Source organism: Geotrypetes seraphini, chromosome 9, assembly GCF_902459505.1.
Source record: "Geotrypetes seraphini chromosome 9, aGeoSer1.1, whole genome shotgun sequence".
Classification (NCBI taxonomy): Eukaryota; Metazoa; Chordata; class Amphibia; order Gymnophiona; family Dermophiidae; genus Geotrypetes; species Geotrypetes seraphini.
The window spans coordinates 26,720,422-26,744,550 of record NC_047092.1 but is presented as its reverse complement, the minus strand read 5'-3'; the positions used below and the strand labels follow the sequence as shown (position 1 = coordinate 26,744,550).

Here is a 24,129-nt window from a genome sequence, read left to right as displayed (position 1 = left end):
ACTGCTCACCGCTGGTGAAGATTTGAAGAGGTACATGGGGGCGCATGTAGCGGGAAGAGGGCATGGGGGAGGGCATATGGCAGGGAAAAGTGCAGAGGGGTACCATGTGGCAGTGCCGGGCGTCTCGTTTCCACGCTGAAGACACCTGTCTGTATGGGCTTCTCACATAGGTGCCATGTTTTAAAAATGATGTGATTAATATGTCACATGTTTTTAATCTAGAAAATTGCAGTTAAAATGGGAGCATTTGCCATCTCCTATTTAGGAGTTGCTGTTGCCTCATTAATTCATCTTAGCCAGTTAATTAATACGTGTTATAGAATTTGTGTTTAGTATCTCGGCACCTAACATAAGACTCCCTCTACCCCCAACCGTTGAGGCCGCAAAAAAGAGGGAACAGTTAACTTTATTGCATTATTTGCCATGTACTTACCACATAATAACAACATTTTCTGTGCCAGAGCTGCACAGCAAAATGATGGGAAAACCTCCAACATTGATACAGAAGCTTTGCAATTACTGCACATTAGTTTTGATAACTACTATATAGTAACTACAAAATGACACCCATAACATATTAACATACCTCACAAGGCTTCAAGCCTCTTAGTTCAAGGGTGAGCAACCTGCGGCCTGCTACTGAATTTTATGTGGTCCATGAGTCCAGGGGAAGTATACAAAGAAAATGTCCTACACATACATTATGGCCCTGATATTATAGTCAAATGTATTTTATTGAGCAAACAAGAGTGCAACAAACTTAACAAACAAACAAACTTAACAAACAAACAAACAAACAAACTTAACAAAACCAGCTCAACAATTTTAGAATACCCACCAAAGAACCCCCCACCCCCGCCCCCCTCCCAACCTAAACAAGCCCCCCACCCCCCCCCCACCCCTGGGTCCTCCATCCAAGTACATAGCAGCAAAAAATTAGAAAGGTGAAAGGTAATGGACCACTTCAGAACAAAGAATCAGAAAACAAAATCTTGGCCCTGATATTATAAACGGTACCTAGGCTAAAACACCACTAGGCCACTAGATTGACCCAGCACCTAGCCAAGTTTTGCACAGAACTCAAAATTGTTTAATTGGCACGGTAATTGACCATATCAGTAAAAGCTAATTAAAAAAATAATAATTAATTATACATTCCACGTAGAACTCGATAAGTGGTTGTGTTTAGGAGCAGAGAATAGGCATGGGTCGGCATCTGTGTTAGGCACTGGTAAATTAGGCCAGAAAAGCCCTGACCTAATATACTGGCAGCTTACATTATGACTCCCACTGACACATAAGTTGAGTTAGGCACTGCTAAGTGCGATTCTATAAATGACGCCTAGCGGTTGATTGACAACCACATTGAACAGCGCCTAGGAGTTGGGTGCTGTAGGCGTTTATAAAATCAGGGCCAATGAGCCAGACAGTGGCATAGTAAGTGGAGATGGGGGGAGGGGAGGTGGTTTGCCTCAGGCGCCGTCTTGATGGGGGCGCAGCTCCCATCCTCCCCTTTGCCCCGCTCCTTCCCCACCAACTATCACGCATGCTCCTGATTGGTGAGGCCCCATCAACTATCATGCAGCTCCTGATTGGTGAGGCCCGACTTTAGTACAGGAAGAGGCGGTCGGAGCATACTGCGAGTGATTTCCTTCACTCGTCGGCGCTCCAGCTGCCCTCTCCTGCCTCTACAGCTGCCCTCTCTTGCTTCCCCTTCGCGATCAGAAAATACCGTGAATGACCAGGACCGCGAACCACAGACCGCAAATTCGCAGGGAAACACTGTAAATGTTTCTCACCCCTGTCTTAGCTAATATGATTATAAATTCAATCAAGGCACTCAGTGTACAGAAATAATAAGTTTGCTTTTAAAAGCTTATTGTGTCTACGTGTTGGCAGATGTGATTCAGGATACCAGGGTTCTGAATGCCGCCCGGAAACCTCCCTTCCGTCAACTGTGATGTCAGACTTTGAAAGCCTGAATGTTCTAAAGACAGAATGGAAGGAGGTCATCGGAGGAGAGATCGCAAAGCCAGAGCAAGGCTGCGGTGTTATCTCATCTGGGTCATCGTTATACTTCAGCAAGGTATGGTTCGTGTTTAACAATAGCGGGGGGAGGGGGAGGTAGGCAGCTGCAGGCAATTTGGGCAGGTTTGAACGGTGGCCAGGATAGACATAAGATAAGATGTGAATGAATTAAACAGGGCAGGTTCATGAAGCTGCTGCATTGTTTTAATGCAAAGAAGTGTCTGTTTACTGCACGTTCCACTGAGTACATAATCACTAATAATGCACGCTTTTCATGTTATAAAGTTACTGAACCTTCATGAATCAGCTTTGATGTCCCCAGTAATTACAGCAATTGACCTCTAGTTCTGTCAGACAATATAGGCCAGAGGACCTAAAAAAATGTTAGCCCTCTACATGCCTTTGAAGCCTTTAAAGTCCACTTGAGGAGTATTGTTATCTGTACTCAATGGCATAGTAACTTGGGGGGGTGCAGTATACCCCAGGCACCATGTTGATGGAGGAACCGGCACCCCTCACCACATCGGCACCCCCTTCCCTTCCCCTGTAACTCCGGTTGTTCACCGCCGCAAGCAACAACTTTAATGTGCTCCTCACGACCATGCTGCGCATAGGAAGTGACGTCAACGGGAGAGACAATGGGGGCCGCAAGGAACACATTGAAGTTCTTGTTGCTCGCGGCGGTGAACAACTAGAGGAACGAGGGAAGGGAAAGAGGAGAGTGCAGCCGGGGGGATTGGGAAAGGAGGAGGGGTGGAGATAAGGGCGGCGGAAGGGCGCCATCATCCCAGGCACCTCTCACCCTTTGCTATGCCACTGGCTGTGCTCTTATCAAAAGAAATTGCGCAATGTGATACCCATCATTGAACCTTCTCAGGAATATCCCTTGTTTTCTGGAACTCACTTCCAGAGGGGTTAGATCGAACTCAAGACTACTAAACTAAGCTAAACCTTAAGTTTTATACCGCATCCTCTCCATGAATATAGAGCTCGGTACGGTTTACAAGAGTTTAATAAAGGAAAGTATAACACGTTGAGTTTGAAGGTAGTGTAAAGGGGGGAGGAGAGCATAACGTTTTTGTGAAAAGACTAGTTTTCAGGTGCTTGCAGAATAGTTGGAAGGAGACCTGATTCCGCAGTGGGGCAGTAAGGTTATTCCAAAGCCCTGAAATTCTGAAGAAGAGAGATTGTCCCAATTTTCCCGCAAGGACGATGCCTTTTAGTGAGGGGAAGGATAGTTTAAGTTTTTGGGTGGATCTGGTGGTGTTGAAATTCGGGGAGTTCTAAGATAGAGGGATTAGGGGAGGGAGGATGCCGTGTAGGATTTTAAAAGCTAGACAGGAACATTTAAAGTGAACCCTGGCGATTATTGGGAGCAAGTGGAGTTTGGACAAAAGTGGGGAAACATGGTCAAATTTACGTTTTGTGAAGATCAACTTGGCCGCAGTGTTCTGAGTCTTTGAAGACTCTTTTTAGTTAGACTTAGGTAGATGGAATTACAGTAATCTAGTTTGGAAAGGATGATGGATTGAATAAGGACGGCAAAATGTTGTTGGCGGAAGCAGGATCTCACTTTCCTCAGCATGTAGAGGCTGAAAAAGCATGATTTTACCAGGGAGTTGAGGTGGTCGCTGAAGGACAGAGAAGAGTTGATGATGATGCCTAGAACTTTGCTTGAGAACTCAAGATGCAGCGTGGCACCAGAGGGTAGTGCGAAGAGGGTGGGCAGCTGTTCTAATTTTGGACCGAGCCAGAGAAGTTTAGTTTTAGACTCATTCAGTTTCATTTGAACAGAGTGGGACCAGGATTGGAGTTTCGTTATGCAAGCTATTATGTTCTCAGAGAGGTTGGTAAGGTTTGAGTATGTCTCGAGAAGGACAAGGATGTCATCAGTATAAGGAAGATAGATGGAAGGTTTTCAGGGAAGACATTAGATATTGAAGAGGATAGGAGATAGGGGTGATCCCTGCGGGACTCCACAAGTCGGTTTCCAAGGAGCGGACGTGGTGCCATTTGTGTTGACAGTGTAGGAGCGGGAGCGTAAGAAGTTTGAGAACCACTCTAGGACTGTGGAATCAATGCCTATCTCGGAAAGTTGATAAATTAGAATATCGTGGTGGACGACATCAAAAGCTGCAGAGATCGAATTGTAATAGGACAACAAACTTATTGCTAGAGTGTAATTGTTGCACCTTTGAAATTAAGGAGACCAGGAGGGATTCAATGCTGAAGTTGTGTCTGAAACCATATTGGTAAGGTAAGAGAATGGAGAATCTTTCTAGGTAGGAAGAGAGCTGAGTGGAAATGATGGCCTCTAGCATTTTAGTCAGGAGAGGGAAGTTTGCTATGGGATGGTAATTGGAAGGAGAGGAAGGGTCAAGATCAGCATTTTTCAATAATGGGGACAAGGCAATATGTCCCATTCCTGGGGAGAACAGGCCTGATACTAAAGCAGAGTTATAAGTCTGGTGAGGGATGAGATGGCCTGTGTGGGAATATTCTCATACAAGTAGAAAGGGAATGGATCCAGGATACATTTGCAGGATTTCAATTTGAGGCAGAGTTTAGAGATCTGGGGTTCAGATACGAATTCGAAAGTAGTCCAGGATCTGTCTGCTGGGATAGGGTTAGAGTCGTTGGGGGCCAGAGAGTTCTAGGAGACTGATGGAGGGAAGGAGCTCCTTATGGTAGTGATCTTTTCGTTGAAGAATTTTGCTAGGTCGTCTGCTGATGGGGAGGAGGGGGGAATGGTGGAGACGTTTTTAGAAGTTAAGGTGCGCCAGATGTTAAACAGTGTGCTGCTCTGGTGGTTGGATCTGGAAATTTTATCACCATAGATTACCTCTGCTCAGTGGCGTAGCGAGGGTGAGAGGCACTCCTCCCCTGCCCTCGTCTCCATCTCCCCTGCTCCTTCCCCAATATCTCCTGCCCTGTGCGTACCCCCTTCCCTGTACTTGTTCAATATGAGCAACAAGAGCATCAACGTGCTCCTCGTGGCACCCAGACGTGATATCGGAGGAAGAGCAACAAAGAGCGTCAACAAGAGCATCAATGTGCTCCTCGTGGCACCCAGAAGTGACGTCGGTGGAAGAGCAACAAGAGCGTCAACAAGAGCATCAATGTGCTCCTCGCAGCACCCAGAAGTGACGTCGGTGGAAGAGACGATGCGGCCGCAAGGAAGCACGTTGACGTTGTTGCTTGTGGCGGCGAACAGCTAGATGCACAGGGGAAGAGAAGGGGTGTGTGCGCATAGCAAGGGGAAGAGTGGAAAGATGGCGGGAGACAGAGAGGAGGAGGGCTGCCGGCGACTCTCATCAACATGGCACCCAGGGCGGACACCTCTCCCCCCCTCTCCGCCTCCCCTTATTACGCCACTGCCTCTGCTTCAGGAAGCAGGTGAAATTCTGGCTTTTCTCCCAAGATTTTAATATATGTGGCAACTCACTAACCACTCATTCTGCATCTGGATGAGTTGGCCACGCACCCTGTAACTAAGACCATTTTCCTATACCTTATTATTACTGTACATATAATTTGCCTTCAGTTTAGCTGCACATCTATTTATCCCAGTGATTTTGTCCTACCCAGCATGTCTAACTACAGTATGTGTCAACTGCACTTGCCGCTCAGCTGCCTATTAAGATGTTTCATTGTATCGTACTGACATCATGAGCATTATATCTGCTATATGTTGGCAGGTACAGCCCTAAAAACAAAGATAGGATTACCTGCGAAGAGTAGCGGGCACAACCCTAGCCAATTTCTTAAACAGATGGAGTAGACCATGCTAGCTTTGATCTTGCCATCATTTGCTACGTTTTTATTTCATGTCTACTAAGTTGGGTCATATGCCTGTATATTGTGTTGGCATGTTTATCGTATGTATGCTATTTGAATGTTCTAAGGTATTCTACTAAGGTGTTTTATTTGTATTTTGTGTTTACATTGTGAATGTCATAACTATGTTATATGAATGTTCTCTTAGGCTTCCACAGCTGACATCATGATTGTTGCTGTTTTCCGGGTCTTGCCACATCTGGGTAGGTAGAACTGACGTTTTAGCCATCATGCTTTGCCTTTCTTCAGGGTATGCTGTGAGGTCTGCAGTTGCCTCTATATATCATGGGTCCATGGACCTGACTGAGAACAGGGAGGTCAGTTGATCGTGAATATGAATTTTGGCGGGAAAGTTCGTTTGTCACAGATTGAGTTTTGGCGGGAAAGTTCATTTGTCACAGATTTGAGTTTTGGCGGGAAAGTTAGTTTGTCACAGATTTCAGTTTTGGCGGGAAAGTTCATTGGTAACCCAAATTTGAATTATGGTGGGAACATCTGTGGGCACATAGTTTAAATTCTGACGGGGAAGTCTGTGCTCACATTTTTAAAAATTCTGTCAGACATAAGGAGGGGGGGAGGTAGAAACTTTTAGATAGAGGGAGAAGGCGTTTGTCCTCAACCCCAGTCCTTTTTGTGCTAAATTTCTTTTGAATGAGCAGTTGCCATACAGACCTCACAGCATGCCCTGAAGAAAGCCACTGAACTAGAAAAAACCTCCCAAACCCCAAGAGAGGAAAATGACTAGGGGAAGGAGACAAAGACCCGCTTAAGCATTTATTAATTTCTAACACAGTTGATTGAGTGTTCAGTTGGTCTTTGTCTCCTTCCCCTAATCATTTTCCTCTCTTGGGGTTTGGGAGGTTTTTTCTAGTTCAGTGATTTTTCTGCCTCCACTTTTGTAGGGTTTATTTTTTGTTCTTGAAGAAAGCCACAGCATGACGACTAAAATGTTGGTTCTACCTACCCAGACGTGGTGAGACCCGGAAAACGGCAACAATCATGTTATATGAATGTACTTTCCATGATGTCTATTAAGGTATTATATGTCGACATTTACCATATTGCCATTATATGATTGTTCTACTGTGCTGTTAGATGTATATATTTCAGACACTATGGGCTCCTTTTACGAAGCCGCGTTAGCGGTTTAACACGCGTAATAGCGTGCGCTAATTTGCTGGCCGCGCTAGACGCTACCGCCTCCTCTTGAGCAGGCGGTAGTTTTTCAGCTACCACTAAAAAGTTGCGCGAGATAAAGCCGCTAACACAGCTTCGTAAAAGGAGCCCTATATTCTGCTATTTCTATTACTAGGATTCAGTTTGCTATCTCCAAATTTACCTCACTGATTGCATTTATGCATGTTTGATAACTTCACTGTTATGCTTTTAACAAAACTATAAGTTATATGTCACACTGTACCTGCTGAGCACCGCCTTAGGTGAATCTCTTCATACAGGTCATTAATAAATCCCAATAAGTAAAAATAAAAAATAAAATGAATATGTTTAAAACAAAAGAAGGTATTTCTTCATACAATATATAGTTAACTCACTGGATGTGTAGCCACAGAAAATTGTAAAGGCAAATGGAATAACCATAAGGGTTCTTTTACGAAAGTGTGGTAAGCAATTAGAACATCGGTTAGCCCATTGCCATGGTAACTGTTATTGCACTAATTCATGCACTAATCGCATTGCCTGTTATTGGACAGGAAATGGCAGCTTATGGGTGGGGAACTGGTGTGGACTGGGCATGGCCGTTAGTGTATCTTCACTTAATTAATTTAATTTAGGTGTTATCAGCTCATGTTCGAGCCCTAGTGACTTGATGAATTACAGATCTAACAAGAAATCGGTTTTGTGCCAGTCTATGGATGACAAATAGCCCGTGTGCTATTTGTTGGCGTATAGCCAGCATGATGCCATGGAGTAACATAGAAACATAGAAAATGGCGGCAGAAAAGGGCTATAGCCCACCAAGTCTGCCCATTCCAAGTATCCGTCCCCCAGAGTTCACTCCCTTAAAGATCCCACGTGAGTATCCCATTTTCTCTTAAAATCCGTCACGCTGCTGGCCTCAATCACCTGCAGTGGGAATCTATTCCAATGATCCACCACTCTCTCGGTGAAGAAGTACTTTCTGGAGTCGCCATGAAATTTCCCTCCCCTGATTTTCAGCGGATACCCTCTGGTGGTTGAGGGTCCCATGAGACAGAAGATATCATCTTCCGACTCGACACGTCCCGTGATGTACTTATAGAGTTGCCAGACATCTGGATTTTCCCCCGGATTTTCCTCCTTTTCAAGGACATGTCCAGGGGTCCGGTCAGATTTTCAAAACCCGGCACTTTGTCCAGGTTTTGAAAAGCTTCCTCAAAATCGTGTTGGGCAGGAGGGCACCCGTGCATGTGCAGATGCCACACAATGACATCATGCGCGTGTGCATATGCGTGACATCATCGCGTGGATGCCCTCCTGCGCGACAAGAGCAGGCAGTGGGGGTGGGGCTAGGACAGGATTGGGAGCAGGACTGGGGCGTAATGGGGCAGGGTTGGGTGGAACTGGGCAGGCCTGGGGGGGCAGGTCTACGGGTCTAGATTTTACTAAAGTAAAATCTGGTAACCCTACCGTAGTTACCATGCAGAATTTTTATTTTTTTTTTACTGTATCTTCACATACCATTCAATAAAAAAAAAAAATTTTCTGCGTGGTAACTCTATGGGATCAATCTGACCATACACCAACAAATAGCACATAGGCTTTGCCCTTGCTGCAACTTAATTTTTGCATCTAAGCCCATTGGCTACCCATTTCACACCGTATCACTTATAAAATCTTAATGCTGGTCTTTAAAATCAAACTTTCCCGACTTCCATCTTTTCTCGATAAACTCATCATTCCTCTTTGCCCTTCTCGGACACTTAGATCAGCAGATCAGAATCTATTGACCATCCCTTCCATCAAAGAATCAAAGAATTCTACTACACCAGGAAAACTAACTTCTCCATAGTTGCTCCAACTTTATGGAACGCTATGCCACCTCAACTCCGCCTCGAAAATTTCCTCGACAAATTTAAGACTAAACTAAAAACATTCTTATTTCAAGATGCATATCACAGCTAGTAAAACTTATCATCAACCGCTTTTAAGAAGCGACCCCCCCCCTCTCCTGATGTCATATCCCCCCTCCCTGTTCTTTTATTTTGTTTTTAACGATGTATTTATCGACTTCCCCTTCCCTTCTTTACCCCCAAGTCCAAGTTTGTATTTATAAATTGTCTTTTAATGTTCACTTTTTCCTCACTTATAATCATTAAATACATATATTTTTTAACTTTTAATTTAATTTTTTTAGCATTGTAAACCGGCTAGATGCACGTCGATGGTCGGTATATTAAAATTAATAAAACTTGAAATTTAAACTTGAAACTTTACAGCATTTTAGTGAAAGTCCCCTATTTTTTTTTAAAGTTTCTAGATGAATCTCTGAAAGATAGATCATTCATTGGCTATATAAAAAGTAAGAAATCTTATCCTGGGTGCAGTGCATTCTTAAACCATCCTGAATTAATAGACAACAAATACTAGAAACTGGAAGGATAATTAGATATAAACAACTTCACATATGCTCAGTTCCTTGTATACTTCCTCTAAGCATGTGCTGCCTGCCTCTGCTGGAAACACGAAGATGGCCTCGATGACTCATTGCTATCTCCTAGTTTCTCTGTTCTTATGTCCTTTATCTGTGTGTTAGGTTGCTTTGATACATTTTTCTTTTAAATTAGTTGACTTGCCAAAGTCACGGTAAGACAAATGTCTTGTTTTCAGCTGGGCCTCAGAGGCAAAAATAAAAGTGACTTGCTTAAGGACACAATCAGAAACAGAGGGGAGACTGGAGGTTACCCCCAAGGTTTCATGAGTCATAATCCAGTACTAAATTGCTGGACCGGTCCTCGGCCCCATTTAAAGTATGAATGTAGCATAATCAGCTCAGAATTATATGCATGGAAATGGTTTTTATCTAAGCAGGACGTATGGACATGATACAGGATACACAGGGTTTATTCCAGACAACTGCAAGGATTAAGACTTTTAAACATCTGTAAAAAGACTGAGGAATAAAAATCTGAGGCGGAAGAGATAAAAAAAGAAAGGCAGGTTCATATCTGAAACACTAAAGTGCATGTGTGTGGGGAAGGGAGAGTTGTCAATGTGAGCAACCATTAAGATGTGTTATTTTACAGTTAACTCAGGTTATTAGTAACTAGGGGCTCCCTTTATGAAGCCGCGTTAGTGGCTTTATCGCACAAAACTTTTTAGCGCGCGGTAACCCCTGCGCTAGCCGAAAAACTACAGCCTGCTCAAGAGGAGGCGATAGTGGCTAGCATGGCCGGCAAATTAGGACGCGCTATTACACGTGTTAAAACCGCTAACGCGGCTTCATAATAAGAGCCCTAGGTCTCATTGAATAAAATGAGGTCTGTGCTAAAACAACATGAGTTTGTAGTAATATACCCCTTCTTAAAGACAGCCCACTTTGAAAACTTCGCCCCTAAATGCCTTCTGTTCAGTTTTCAAATGAAGGTATCAAAATCTACAAATAATTGAATTTTCTTCAGAAACAGGTAGAATGACTAGAAAGACAAAGGCGAAAACTGCAGTGATGATGTACAAGATGGCAAGTTGTTAATGAACAATCATAAAAAATAAAATAAATAAAAATATAATCACAAAACAGTTTGTTTCCAAAAGGATTGATGAACCCGGACCCGACACGGTCCGTGTTTCGAAGAAACACTCCTTCCTCAGGGGTCCTATAATGTATCATATACAAGAAAACCTGATGGATAACAACTGGGATTAGCGGTAAACAGCTGAGCAAACTGTAACTGTTTACCGCGGTTCATAGTCAAATGCGCGCAAGACAACAGCACGCAGACAAATGGGCGCAAGACAACTGAGCGCAAAAACAACTGAGCGGCAAGACAACTGAGCGCCAAGACAACTGAGTGCAAGACATTTGAGCGCAAGACAATTCCGCGCAAATCATTTTCAGTAACAAGCACGAGCGGGACAACTGAGCGCAAGACATCTGGGCGAGAGACATCTGAGTGCCGGCAAGTAAGCGCAAGACATCTGAGCTAGAGACATCTGAGCGCAAGACATCTGAGCGACGCGCGCTATTATCTTTGCGCTGATTTGTCTTGGCGTTTTTGCCTGCGTGCTGTTGTCTTGCGCGCATATGACCTGTCACCGTTTACCGCTGGTCCCAGTTGTTATCCATCAGGTTTTCTTGTATATGATACATTATAGGACCCCTGAGGAAGGAGTGTTTCATCGAAACACGGACCGTGTCGGGTCCGGGTTCATCAATCCTTTTGGAAACAAACTGTTTTGTGATTATATTTTTATTTATTTATTTTTTATGATTGTTCATTAAAAACTTGCCATCTTGTACATCATCACTGCTGTTTTTGCCTTTGTCTTTCGACTCGATATTTTACTGCAGTTTTGTTGGATTCTTTGTTTGTTGTTGCCATAATGAATAGAAATACAGCACCAAAGATGTTTTGGTGATAAATTTCTACTTTCAGAAACTACCATGAACGTTTAGGGATTTGAAATGTTAAAATATCTTGCTTGTGATATTAGTAGTAGCTTTTGTGTTTGCATGAAAGAAAGGAGTTCCAAAGGACATAATGGATTTGGTCATTTTGCCTGTCAAGGATGAGTGTAAATTGTTTTCTTTATAGATTGTACTCTAGGTTGTACTGAGGGGCCCTTGTTAACGTGGACTTGGCTTAAGTTTTTAATTTGAATTTTAAGTTGTTTCTTCTGAACTATTTCCTAATAGTTTTTCCTGATTTTGTTAATTGTGTAACAAATATTCATAAAAATTAAAGAAAAAGAAAGGAATTCCAGCAGTCACATTGGCACTGAATAAAACTAGACTTATACAGCATCTTGTGATATATTTTACTGGACCAACATAAAAATTGTCATTCACCTGTAAAGAAGGGGCCTGTGTGTTCTGGAAATCTCAACTGCATCCTTGGTTGCTTCTTACGATATCACAGCATTGAAGGTGTGCACCATTGTGGCCAAATAAGTATCATACATTTATAAAAGCAAGATGATGTTAATTCATTCCTGCTTTGTCTCTGTACTTCTTGTAGGATGGGAAAAGGCTGTTGGTCAGCTGGGATCTGGACACTACCTGGGTGGATTTTGTCCAGTTTTACATACAGATAGGCGGTGAAAGCGTCTCATGCAACAAGCCAGACAGCAGAGAGGAGGGTGTGCTGCTCCAGTACAGCAACAATGGAGGCATTAGCTGGCACCTATTGGCAGAAATGTACTTTTCTGACTTCATCAAACCCAGGTACTGGCTTAGAATTTAGCAGTAACGTAAGTCACTTCTTGGTTTATGTTACTGTGTGCGAGGCAGAAATTTTATGATGAATTTCAGGACCCAAGTCGGTGAGGACGTGCTCAACGCTGTTCCACCCACTTCCTCACACCCTTCCCCCGTCCCCCACTCCCCACACCTTTGCAGTTGTGTGCAAGAGAAGAAAGACGCTCAAGCCTGGATTCTCTACAGGGCGCCAATATCGGCGGCCACCTAAAATGCGACCGCTGATTATGTGTCAATCACACGACGGCGTCCTCTACAGAATCGCGCCTCTGCGAAAGATATGGGCCAGGGTTTTCCGGGCCTACATTTCCAGCACCTGTCTTTGTTGTGAATCACGCCTATGTAAGCGCTGTAGGCAACCTAACGCCATTTCCTGCATTAGCCACTCCCACAGTGGCATTCGACGGCCTAAAGCACCTATGTAGGCGCGATTCCTGCGTGTATTATGTAGGCACCGGTAGGCACTTTAGTAGTGCCATTTTTTTGCCATTTTAAACAGTGTTTGTTACTTATCTTATATGCCATTAGAGTGCCTACCGGCAGCTAAATTTAGGTGCCATTTCTAGAATTTTCCCCTCAGTTTATAGAATAGGGGCGTAAGTCAGTTATGTGTGCAGCTGCTAATTAGTGTCAATTAGAGAATGACACAGAGACAAATTTTTCCCTGTTCACATGGGAACTCATTTTCCCATCCCAGCAAGTTCTTTTCCTGTCCCTGCCCCATTCCTGTAAGCTCTGTCCTCATCTGCACAAGCCTCAAACACTTTAAAATCCTAAGTAGCAACATTCTAGAGCTCAGATTGTGATGTCATAATGCCTCATTCCACCAATGCCTAAGCTCCGTCCTCATCTTCACAAGCCTCAAACACTTTAAAATCCTAAGTAGCAACATTCTAGAGCTTAGATTGTGATGTCATAATGCCTCATTCCACCAATGCCTAAGCTCTGTCCTCATCTGCAAAGCCTCAAACACTTTAAAATCGTAAGTAGCAACATTCTAGAGCTCAGATTGTGATGTCATAATGCCTCATTCCACCAATGCCTAAGCTCTGTCCTCATCTGCACAAACCTCAAACACTTTAAAATCATTTGTGTTCGAGGTATGTGTGGTTAAGGCAGAGCTTACAGGAAGGGACAAAACTCATGGTGAAATTGAGTTCCTGTGGGGATGAGGATAAATTTATCCTTGTGTCATTCTCTAGTGTACTTGTTAATGCCAATTATTAGTACTCAGCTCCAATTGAGTGTAATTTTAGCACCAATTAGCTAAACTTGATCTTAGCCAAAAGGCCGAGAAATGATACAAATTTGCTAATTATGTTATGCGCATAACTCACCGTATTCTATAACTGGGTAAGCAATGGCAAGCTTAACTTTTAGGTGCCATTTATAGAATTTGTAACTTTTTGCATAAAACTGATCCATGTTACCCTCAATGACTCCCTACCCTTGTTAAGCACTGCAATATTTTTTTTTCTGCTACAATGATGTTGTCTTGTTGGAAATCATTGTATTAGTATGATTAATCATTGCTCATGTACGTTAGTATATAAAGAAATATTCTCCGGAATCTTCCAGTCTCCAGTTTTATAGGCATATAATTTTATTTAAATTCTGCTGCCAGTGTGACCAGCACTGACATGGCATGAAATCATACAATCATACAATGAACTGTGTTTCACTTGAAGCATCATCTTTTTTTACCAAATAAAATATGCACCCTAATATTTGTCATGTTTGAGCTGTATTGAATCTATACTATATTTAATTAGGTATGTTTTACTGTAATCCACGTTGAATAAAAGCAAAATATAAATAATAAATGATGAACTATAAACTGTGTTTGCAGTGATTAAGTTCTTTTATCATACAGATTTGTGTATCTCGAACTTCCTCCTGTTGCCAAAACTCCTTGCACCAGGTTCCGCTGGTGGCAGCCCAATTTCTCTGGGGAAGGCTATGACCAGTGGGCAATTGATGACATCATCATTTTGTCAGAAAATCAGAAACACATTGTTCCTGTTATGTACCCAACTTTACCACAGGTAAAAGAAAACCAAACGGTGGTTTAATCTGCTATGGATGTGCATCTGGCGTGCCTCCAGGAGGGGGTTGAGAAGCACTGCCCTAAAACTATCGCCTTATGCTGCAATTTCAGGGAAAAAAAATGATAGAACTCTTCTTGATTAAGAAAGCCTCGGGCTTGTGGGATTAAACTTACATTTATTAAAGCAGGTCCACATGCAAATGGACTTCAAGCAGTCCTTTAATTCTGTTAATCAGCTGAACATAATTTGCTCAAATTAATCAGCAGTCATCTGCATATATTTGGAACCTAATCAGTGCGCCTAAAGGCGGAACGAAAATTTTAAGTAAGAGGGTGGCATGTAGAGTGTTGAGGTGGATTCTGATGAATTGTAGGTGGTTTAGAAGTTGTTCACATCCATGGGCTAAGTTAACCTCAGATATTAAATGCCAGGGCACGTCCAGACTTAGGGCTCCTTTTACTAAGCTGCGCTAGCGGTTTCAGTACGTGCTTAGCGCGCGCTGAATTGCCACGCGCACTCGACCCTAATGCCAGCATTGAGCTGGCATTAGTTCTAGCCGCGTAGCACGGGTTTAGCGCACGCTAAAATTCTGCGCACGCTAAAAATGCTATCTCAGCTTAGTAAAAGAGGGGGTTAATCGCTTTGACAGATAATTCTGGAGTCTTTTGATGATTTAATGGAGAAGTCTGATATAGCAATTTCAAATCCACACTTACTGGACAACTGCATCACCTGCAACTACTACATGAGAACTTCTAATATCATGACAACTCAGATGTAATCCTTAACAACTCAAAGAAATGTATAAACTACTCCCTAAATACTTCTAATCTCCGGACAAACCTTTTGTAATCCGCCTTGAACCGCAAGGTAACGGCGGAATAGAAATCCCTAATGTAATGCAATAATTACTCTATATCAGAGTGCTGTAAACTGTGTACTTTCAGATATCACTGTTTAAATAATGTAACTGTACACATCTCCCTCGTTATTCGCGGGGGATAGGGGCTGAGCCGGACCGTGAGTAGGGAAATACCGCAAATATCCAGCTCTGACCCACCCTCGCCTCCCTCCCGTCTTCCCTGGTGGTCTAGCGGGCTTTCAGGGCAGGCGCGATCTTCCTACGCTCCTGCCCCGTGCAGATCGCCAATAGGAAATGGCTGTGGGGAGTTCCCGTAGGTGGAGGAGGAGATAGTGGATGTTGCAGATGGGCAGACTACATGGGCCATCTGGCCTTTATCTGCCATCATGTTTCTATGTTTCTAAAACAGATAGCCACGCCTTCTTAGATCACCATTTAGGGACGAACAGCATATATAGTAGGGAAGACAAAAGAAGCAACTTAACTAAAAAAGAAAAGGCCTAACATGAAGCATCTCTACCTTATTTATAATAAGCTAACTAATTATCAGTATTCCCTCCAGAAATCTTCTTGCGGTCGAGAAAAGCTCTTAGCTGACAAGGAGTGAGAAATACATATTTATTTGTTCAAATAACGTATCAGGTTTTGTGTTTATGTTGTTGTTGTGTTTTTTTTTTTGGGGGGGGGGGGGGTTAATTCTTTGCATGGAGAAATTCTGTCATTTTTAATCTTGCTCCCTAACTACAATACATTTCCCTTCCTTTTATTAAGCTGTGAGAGAGGTTTCAACTGTGGCCCGGAGAGCTAAATGCTCTGACACTCATAGAATTCCTATGAGTGTCCACAACTTTGGAACACTTTGCCTCAGCACGTAAGAGAGGAAAATGGTTTGAGTCGTTTTAAAAGTAACTTAAGGAGTTTCCTTTTTAAAGATGCTTTTAATCTTTAAATTATGCTCAAACTTTATATTAGTTTTCTTCCAGGTTTCCACTTTTCCCTCCCTAATGTTCTTTCCATTTATGGTTCTCCTCTGTACTTTAAAGTAGAGAATGACACGGTGACAAAATTCATCACCGTTCCCGTCCCCGCGGATAACCACGGGAAATAATCCCATGTCATTTTCTAGTGTCTATTTCAACCTCGGTCCTTCTACACCAGCATTCTTCAAAGCAAAGCTTGCAGATCAGTGGTTGTGCCCAATTATACTATGATTCTTCCCTCTCTCCTTAAAGAATGACACGAAGATGGTTTCCCGCGGTTATCCGCGGGGACGGGAACGGTGATGAATTTTGTCACCGTGTCATTCTCTACTTTAAAGCATTGAATTGTAGTTCTGCCCCTTTTTACCTTGTGTATTGATTGGTCTGTAAAGTCTATTTGTCTAACCCATTATTTTAAATTTTAAATGGTATGTCTAAATATATGCTTATATTTTTCATTAATGTTGTATCTCGTTTAGTAAAACTAAATAAGCGATTCATCAAATAAAAATTAAAACTTGAACTTGAGCATTTAGCGCCCTGGACGCAGTAGAAACCTCTATCGTGGCTTAGTGAAAGAGGGCCTTCATTTGGGATTTGATTTCTCCATATAATCTATGCTAGACATTCCTCTTGAGATTTTCGTTTTAAGTTTTTTTATTCATTTTTCATATAACAACAAGTGTACCACTTAAATTTATACAATTTCATTACGTACACACTCGATATTCCTTCATACATTACTATACTATATATATAACGTATCATTATATAATCTTTTACTAGAATTTTGAAACAGTATATAATATTTAATAAGTATACCAACTATTTCTCAATTATAAACCCATTCCCTCCCCTTCCTTTGGCAACTACAAGCTATATTGATAAATTATTTATATTATAAGATGAATAAAATAAACCCTCCCACCCCCCCTCTTATCAATATCTTATTATGGGAAAATTGTATCATTCATTGCAAAAATCTATTAATGGTCCCCAAATCTTCTTAAACTTATCTATATAACCTTTTTGTGTTGCAAATGTACGTTCCATTTTATACATATGGCATACTGAATTCCACCAAAAGTTATAATTTAACCTGTCATAACTTTTCCAATTGTATGTTATTTGTTGAACTGCTATTCCAGTTAATATAAATAAAAGTTTGTTGTTATTTGAAGAAATTTGACTATGTGCTCTCATTGCTGTGCCAAATACAATCGTATCATATGTCAAGGCTACCGGATTCTCCAACATCCTATTTCTCTGAGGCCAAATGGATATGCATTGAAAGCAGTGTATGCACATAGATCTCATGCATATTCATTGGGGAAATCCTGAAAACCCGACTGGATTGTGGCCCTCAAGGAGGGACTTTGAGACCCCTGGTACTCTAACTGGTATATTATGAATGGATATGCAAAACAGTATTCTAACCATTATTTTTTTTTTTCTTATGGGCCAGAACTTTTATGAAAAACCAGCCTTTGATTACCCTCTAAACCAGCTTAGTCTGTGGCTGATGTTAGCTAATGAAGGAATGGCAAAGAACGAAAGCTTCTGCTCTGCCACCCCATCTGCCATGATATTTGGTAAATCAGAGGGAGATCGTTTTGCAGTCACTCGCGACTTGACCTTAAAACCCGGCTACGTCCTTCATTTCAAGGTATGCTTCTTTCCAGCAAAGGAATTCTACCTCCATTTAAAACCTGGCCTTCTTGGAATAAGATGTCAAGCTTCCTTTGTGCTGATTTAAATCGTCTTTAAGTGCATGTGTATGCAGGGTTCCCAGACATCCGGGTTTCACCAGACTTGTCCTCCTTTTGAGGACATGTCCGGGGGTCGGGACGGCTTTTCAAAACCCGGCATTTGGTCTGGATTTTGCAAAGCTTGGAACAAATCACTGTTGGGCAGGTGCTCCTGCCCGTCGAGGACAGTCCAAGGGAGCGGGGCTAAGGTGGGATTGGGGGCGGGATTGGGGCATAACGGGGTGATAGGTGGAACTGGGCGGGCCTGGGGGCAGGTTTAGGGGTCTGGATTTTCCATGGATAGCAGGTCCCTAGACAAACATCTGCTGGCATGCTTTTTTTTTTTTTTTTTTTTCTTTCTTTCAATTTCAGACTTTATAAATGTAAAAGCACAACGTTCAGACCATCACCAATCCAAATATACAATCCAGAAAATAGTTTATGCATTTATAAAACCTCTTCCTCGCTAAGCCTCTTATCATTCATATGATACTATCCTCTCTCGTATCCTGCCGAATATTATGTCTTCTCTTGTCCAACTAAGTCCTTGTCTGCCAGAAATATCCTTCCTGCTGCCAGCAATTAGAGAGAATCAGCCCTGGCCAAGCTCCCATGAGTCTCTACTATCTTCAGCATGAAAAAGAGCAAAGGCATGAAAAGAAAACAAGCAAGCAACACTACGAATGGAATTGGTTTTGCTAAAACAAGACAGACCTTTTTCTTTTCCTATAGGTTGACAGCTAAAATCACTTCAAAAGTTGCCTACTGTATTCATGCTTTGATTTCATTCTGGGGCAAGTATCGGTGTTTAAAGATCTTGTAGGCTTTTCCAGCTTAGAAATGAGCAAACCAACATTCAGAGGATTTGTTTGACTTACAGTATATTATTTTTTGAACATGTGCTGAGGTTATGTTTAAATGATTTTTATTATTCCAGCAGTAAGAAGCAAATACAAACAGTAGTACCATTCAGGAAATAACATTTTCAACAATATAATCAGTTCCCCTCCCATCCCCCCCATCCCCTCCCCTCCCCAAGAATCCATGGCCGGTCCAACAGCTGAGAGTGGGAATAAAATCTTAAAGATTCAAAAGTCTACTGCGAGCACGCGGTGTGAGGTCCTGCCAGAAGTGCTCCCACACCTGACAAAATTTGCGACCCGGGCCAAGAGTCAAGTCTCCCACCATGCGTCTCTCCAGTGTTGCGTGCACTATCATTAGGGATCTCCATTGTGCATATGACAGGGGATCACGGGCATGTGCTAAGGTTAAAAATAAAAAAAAGCTGCTGTGTTGGTAAACAGAATACATTATTGCTGTAATGCAGCTTAGTATACAGATGGGTCAATTTTCAACCAGTAGGGGTCAGTGTTTTCTTTTTTAATGTTGGCCGTGGCTAGCTAAATTAGCCCTGAATATTTAGTGCTGGACTATATGGCAACATCAGCCCTAGCTATCCAGGGTTAATTATTCCAGAGCTGGCCACCATAGCTTATTTACCTGGGGCTCACATATCACAATTATGTGGACCCCGACTGAATATTGGCGGGGACCCACGTAGCAAAAATAAATTTGCAGAAGAGCTCTGATCCTCCCTTACTGGTCCTGATCCCTGTACCCTGCCACGGGACTCGGGTCTCCTTTCCCCCATCACAAGACTCATTCCCTCTCCCTTTCCCATGCAAAAACCCACCTCCTCCAACATACAGGATAGGCTCCCCCTGGTGGTCCCACAGGGGTAGTGGGGGCAGGAGCAAAGCCCATTCACTCCTGCTCCTAGCAGTTGTTTTTCTAAAATGGCTGCCGTGACCTCTCATGGCAAGCTTGCAGTGCTAATGAGGTATAATAATGCTGCCCCTAGAAGGTGTGGCAGCCATTTTGGAAAAGGCAGCTGCTAGGGGTAGGAGCAAAGGACTTCGCTCCTGCCCCCACTAGACCACTAGGGATTACAGGTATGATGGGGGAGATACTATCCTGAAGTCCCTAGTGGGGTGGGTTAGAGGGGTGTGAGAAGGTAGGGATTGCATAGTTGGGGGGGGGGGAGGGGAAAGAAGGATTGGAGCCCTGTGAGAGGGAGGAGGGAATTTCTTTTTTGTTATGCATGTCTTGGTCAATATTCAGTCAGGGCCCACAAAGCTAAGCACTTGAATTTAGGTCACTTTTTGAACTGTCCTAAATTTGCCCATTCAGCTATGTGGCTGCCAGTACTGAATATAAATGGCACCTGCATAACTTCTGGCTCCTCCCCAATGCCGTCCCTTCAACACCCCGATCTCCCACTTTTTTGTTGGCCAGTGAGAATCAATATTCAGCAGTACTGCCCAGTTTAGTGCCACTGAATATCTGCAGTTGGGTGGCCCTGAGCAATTTAAATAGGTAGGAGCCTTTCCTGGCCATCTAAATCACTTAGGCCCTCTTTTATGAAGCTGTGTTAGGCTTTTTTATCATCGGCCATGGCGGTATTAGCTCTGACGTTCCTAGAATTCCTATGAACATCAGAGCTAATACCGTCACGGCCAGTGATAAAAAAAGCCTAATGTGACTTTGTAAAAGGGGGGTTAATTGGCTCAAGAGCTTTTAAGTTTGCCTGAAAATAGGTTAAGAACATAAAAATAGCCTTACTGGTTCAGACCAATGGTCCATCAAGCCCAGTAGCCTGTTCTCAGGGTGGCCAGTCCAGGTCACTGGCCAAAACCCAAAGAGTAGCAACATTCCATTATCTCAGAATAAGCAAGATTCCAGAATCCCAAATAGCAACATTCCATGCAGAATCTCCAAAGAGTAGCAAGACTCCGGAACCCCAAAGTGTAGCAAGATCCCATTCTACTGATCCAGGGCAAGCAGTGGCTTCCCCCATGTCTTTCTCAATAACAGACTATGGATCTTTCCTCCAGGAAATTGTCCAAACCTTTCTTAAAACCAGCCTGGCTATTGGCTCTTACCACAACCTCTGGCAATCCAGCAGGTTATCATGATTCCTGAGTTTAATTTTCAAAATCTTAGGAGAAGGGGGTAAAACACGGACCTCGCGGATCTAAAACCGCACGTCCTTAAAAATCTGAGGTCCGTGCGTTGACAAGTCCGCCTTTTAGCTTATTCCATCGCTTTCCTTGCACGTTCAGCTCAGGCCCCCGGCTCTGCCTTCCCTAATGGCTAAGGAGGGAGGAGGCGCACCGTGGCTTTTGCTAATTAGCCCGATCGTCTCTTCCTCCAGATCTCTCCCTCCGCGTTGATTCCAAGAGCCCCCGCGATACGACACTGGATGGCAAATAGCTGGGTTTTGGTGGGGGGAATTAAAAAATGTGTGCAAAGGTCTGCAGTGCATCTGACCTCGCGGATCTGAACTGCACATCTTTAAAAATCTGAGGTCCGCGCCACTTTTAGTCTCAGCATAGGTTAGGATCCGTCGGAGCTAAATTGTCATAGAGGTCTGTCAGAACCAGAGACTACAAGTGGCACGGACCTGAGATTTTTAAGGACGTGCGGTTTTAGATCCGTGAGGTTCATGAGGTCCGCATTTTACCCCTTCCCATATGCAGGCTAGTGATCTGAAAGTAATTCGAGGGAAGTATAAGACTGAAAGTTTATTTAGAAAACTCTCGATCCTTGCACTGGCTCTATGTGCTTCACATGTACAAGTACAGATAGTCATGTGGGAGCATCTGGTGGGGACTGTCATTGCTCAGTGCATCAGCATAAGCCGTCAAATCCAAAATGCTGTGGGAGCTTTCAGTCAAAGCTCTATTCATTTCAAAGTCATAACCCTAATGCTGTTTTAATGCTCTTATGTGTTGCCTAAATTTACATTTTTATCCTGCTCTCCTATTTCCATTACATTTTATTGGATGAGTCCCTAATTGTAGAAAGCCAGGAAATATTCCAAGCATTTAGCAGAAAACTTTTTGTTTATTTGCCATAAAAACACGGCTTGCCATTTTTAATGAGCATCTAAGCCAGTGCTTGAATCTTTCATTTAACACTCAAGAAATTTAAACAGTGATGTGAAAAGCCCTATATTTAAAGCAGGGGTGACATCCTATGGCAAAAGGTACGTTGCAGTGTTTTATAGTGTAGCGGTCAAATCACTGCAATATGGGGTCCTTTTAATTTTATTAAGGCACGCTGATTTAGTGCGCTCTAAATGCTAAGGCATCCATTATATTCTATGGGCACCTTAGCCTATAGCATGCACTAATTTTTAGCGTGCGCTAAATCGGTTAGCGCGCCTTAATAAAAGGACCCCTATATTCATTAAAGCCCCGTTTTATGAAGCTGCTTTAGGGTTTTTTATTCAGAGAAAACCAAAAAAAACTCTGTGGAGTGACGATGTTCCCAAATGGACTTTATTTGAAAGTGTCAAAGTTCCAAAGGTACACTGAAATCATCCACATAAAATAATTTCATCCACATAAAAATAAATCATCCACATAAAAGCCTTAAAGGACCTAGTCCGCTAGGGATACAGGACCCAACACGGTCCGCGTTTCGACAAAAAGTCTTCTTCAGGGGTCCCTGGGGGTCCTATAAAGGTGGTGAGCTGGAAGTGAGACACTGCTTGCATTTGCAATGGAAAGGGCGTCAGAGCTTTCACTGCAGCGACTCGTGATTTAAAAAAAAAATACAACCCTAACGTGGCTTCATAAAAGGGAGCCTAAGTTTGCATAGGCAAATCAAAGATCACTTTTTTCAAACAAGGTTTTTACAGTGGTGCAAAGTTCATATAGCTACCAGGGGGGCCAGGCTCAGCTCCAGGGACTATGGTGATATGAGCCAATCTTTGCTTATTTACTTGGGAACCCTTCCCCTCATCAGTACCCCATCCCACATCAGCGCTCTGCTAGCCAGCTAGCCTATCCACGTAATCCTGACTCACCACAGAGGTTCCAGGGTGACAGGGGGTGGATCGTTCCCCACTTGCTCCTTTCCCAGTGACTGCCTTTTTCAAAATGATGCCACTATGGTTTAAAAGCTATCAAATAACAGAAGAAAGCCTTTACATGGCAGCTTGAACCCCCGAGTGGTGGTACTGCAAGACCACCGATGAGTCAACAGCACCATTTTGAAGAAGGCTCTAAAACATCAATACATCTACTGGGAAAACTAAGACTGTTGGGTTACTAAACATCCCTACACAAAACCTCCATGCCAACAGACTAATATGCATAGAATATAGATAGACCCCCCCTTAGATAATATAGCATAAGTAACCAAAAATTTGGTTCATAGACAACCCTGCGAAAGACAAAGGCGCGCACGCCGAAGAAAATTACTGTTTTTAGGGGCTCCGCCGGGGGGTTTTGTTGGGGAGCCCCCCCAGTTTACTTAATAGAGATCGCGCCGGTGTTATGGGGGGTATGGGGGCTTGTAACCCTCCACATTTTATAGTAAACTTAACTTTTTCCCTAAAAACAGGGAAAAAGTGAAGTTTTCAGTAAAATGTGGGGGGTTACAACCCCCCAAACCCCCCACAACGCCCCCACAACGTGGCACAATCTCTATTACGTAAAGTGGGGGGGTCCCCCCCCCGTCGGAGCCCTAAAAACAGTAATTTTCTGCGGCGCATGCCTCCGCGCTGCGCTCAATTGTCTGCGCGCGCCTTTGTCCCGGCGCGCTTTTGACCTGACACCAAAAATTCAAAATAGAAATATGCATTATGCGCAGATTGTGATCCTTCAAAGTATATTTGTATTACATTTTTTAGAACAATAATACATTTGTATAGGGTTACCAGATGCCTGGTTTTGCCCAAACATGTCCTCTTTTTAGAGGCCATATCCAGGCATCTGGAAGACTTTTCAAAACCCGTCACTTTGGGTTTTGAAAAGCTTCCAGCTCGGGACATCATCATATAACATCTGTGCATGCACAGATGCCCTCCCGACCCATTTCTCAACACTTGAGGGGGCCAGGGCTGGGGCGGAACGGGGTATGATGTGGACGGAACGGGGCGTGATGTGGGCCGAACAGGGCGGGGCTGGGTGGAACTGGGCGGTCCTGGGGGTGTGTGGCTATGGGTCCGGATTTTATGAACATAAAATCTGATAACCCTACATATGTACCTTAGATGGCAATCAGCACCAGTTCCAATTGCAAAAGTTAGATTTTTGGAGGATAGTTCTTTAATCAGTTCCCCATAGAAATGCAGATTTCTAAAATCCTCCACTGGAACATGTAAATGACACCACTTGACAGTATAAGTAGACATGGGCAG

General features: G+C 43.1%; 1 protein-coding gene across 1 annotated transcript in view; it reads left to right on the top strand.

Annotated features, from left to right (window-relative positions):
- Positions 1-24,129, top strand: part of RELN (reelin) — a 534,390-nt gene that overhangs the window by 335,270 nt on the left and 174,991 nt on the right. Inside the window, exons 24-27 of the mRNA XM_033958706.1 lie at positions 1,900-2,086; positions 12,042-12,247; positions 14,154-14,325; positions 17,636-17,836. Of these exons, the coding sequence (XP_033814597.1) occupies positions 1,900-2,086; positions 12,042-12,247; positions 14,154-14,325; positions 17,636-17,836 (766 nt within the window). The remainder of the gene's footprint in view (positions 1-1,899; positions 2,087-12,041; positions 12,248-14,153; positions 14,326-17,635; positions 17,837-24,129) is intronic.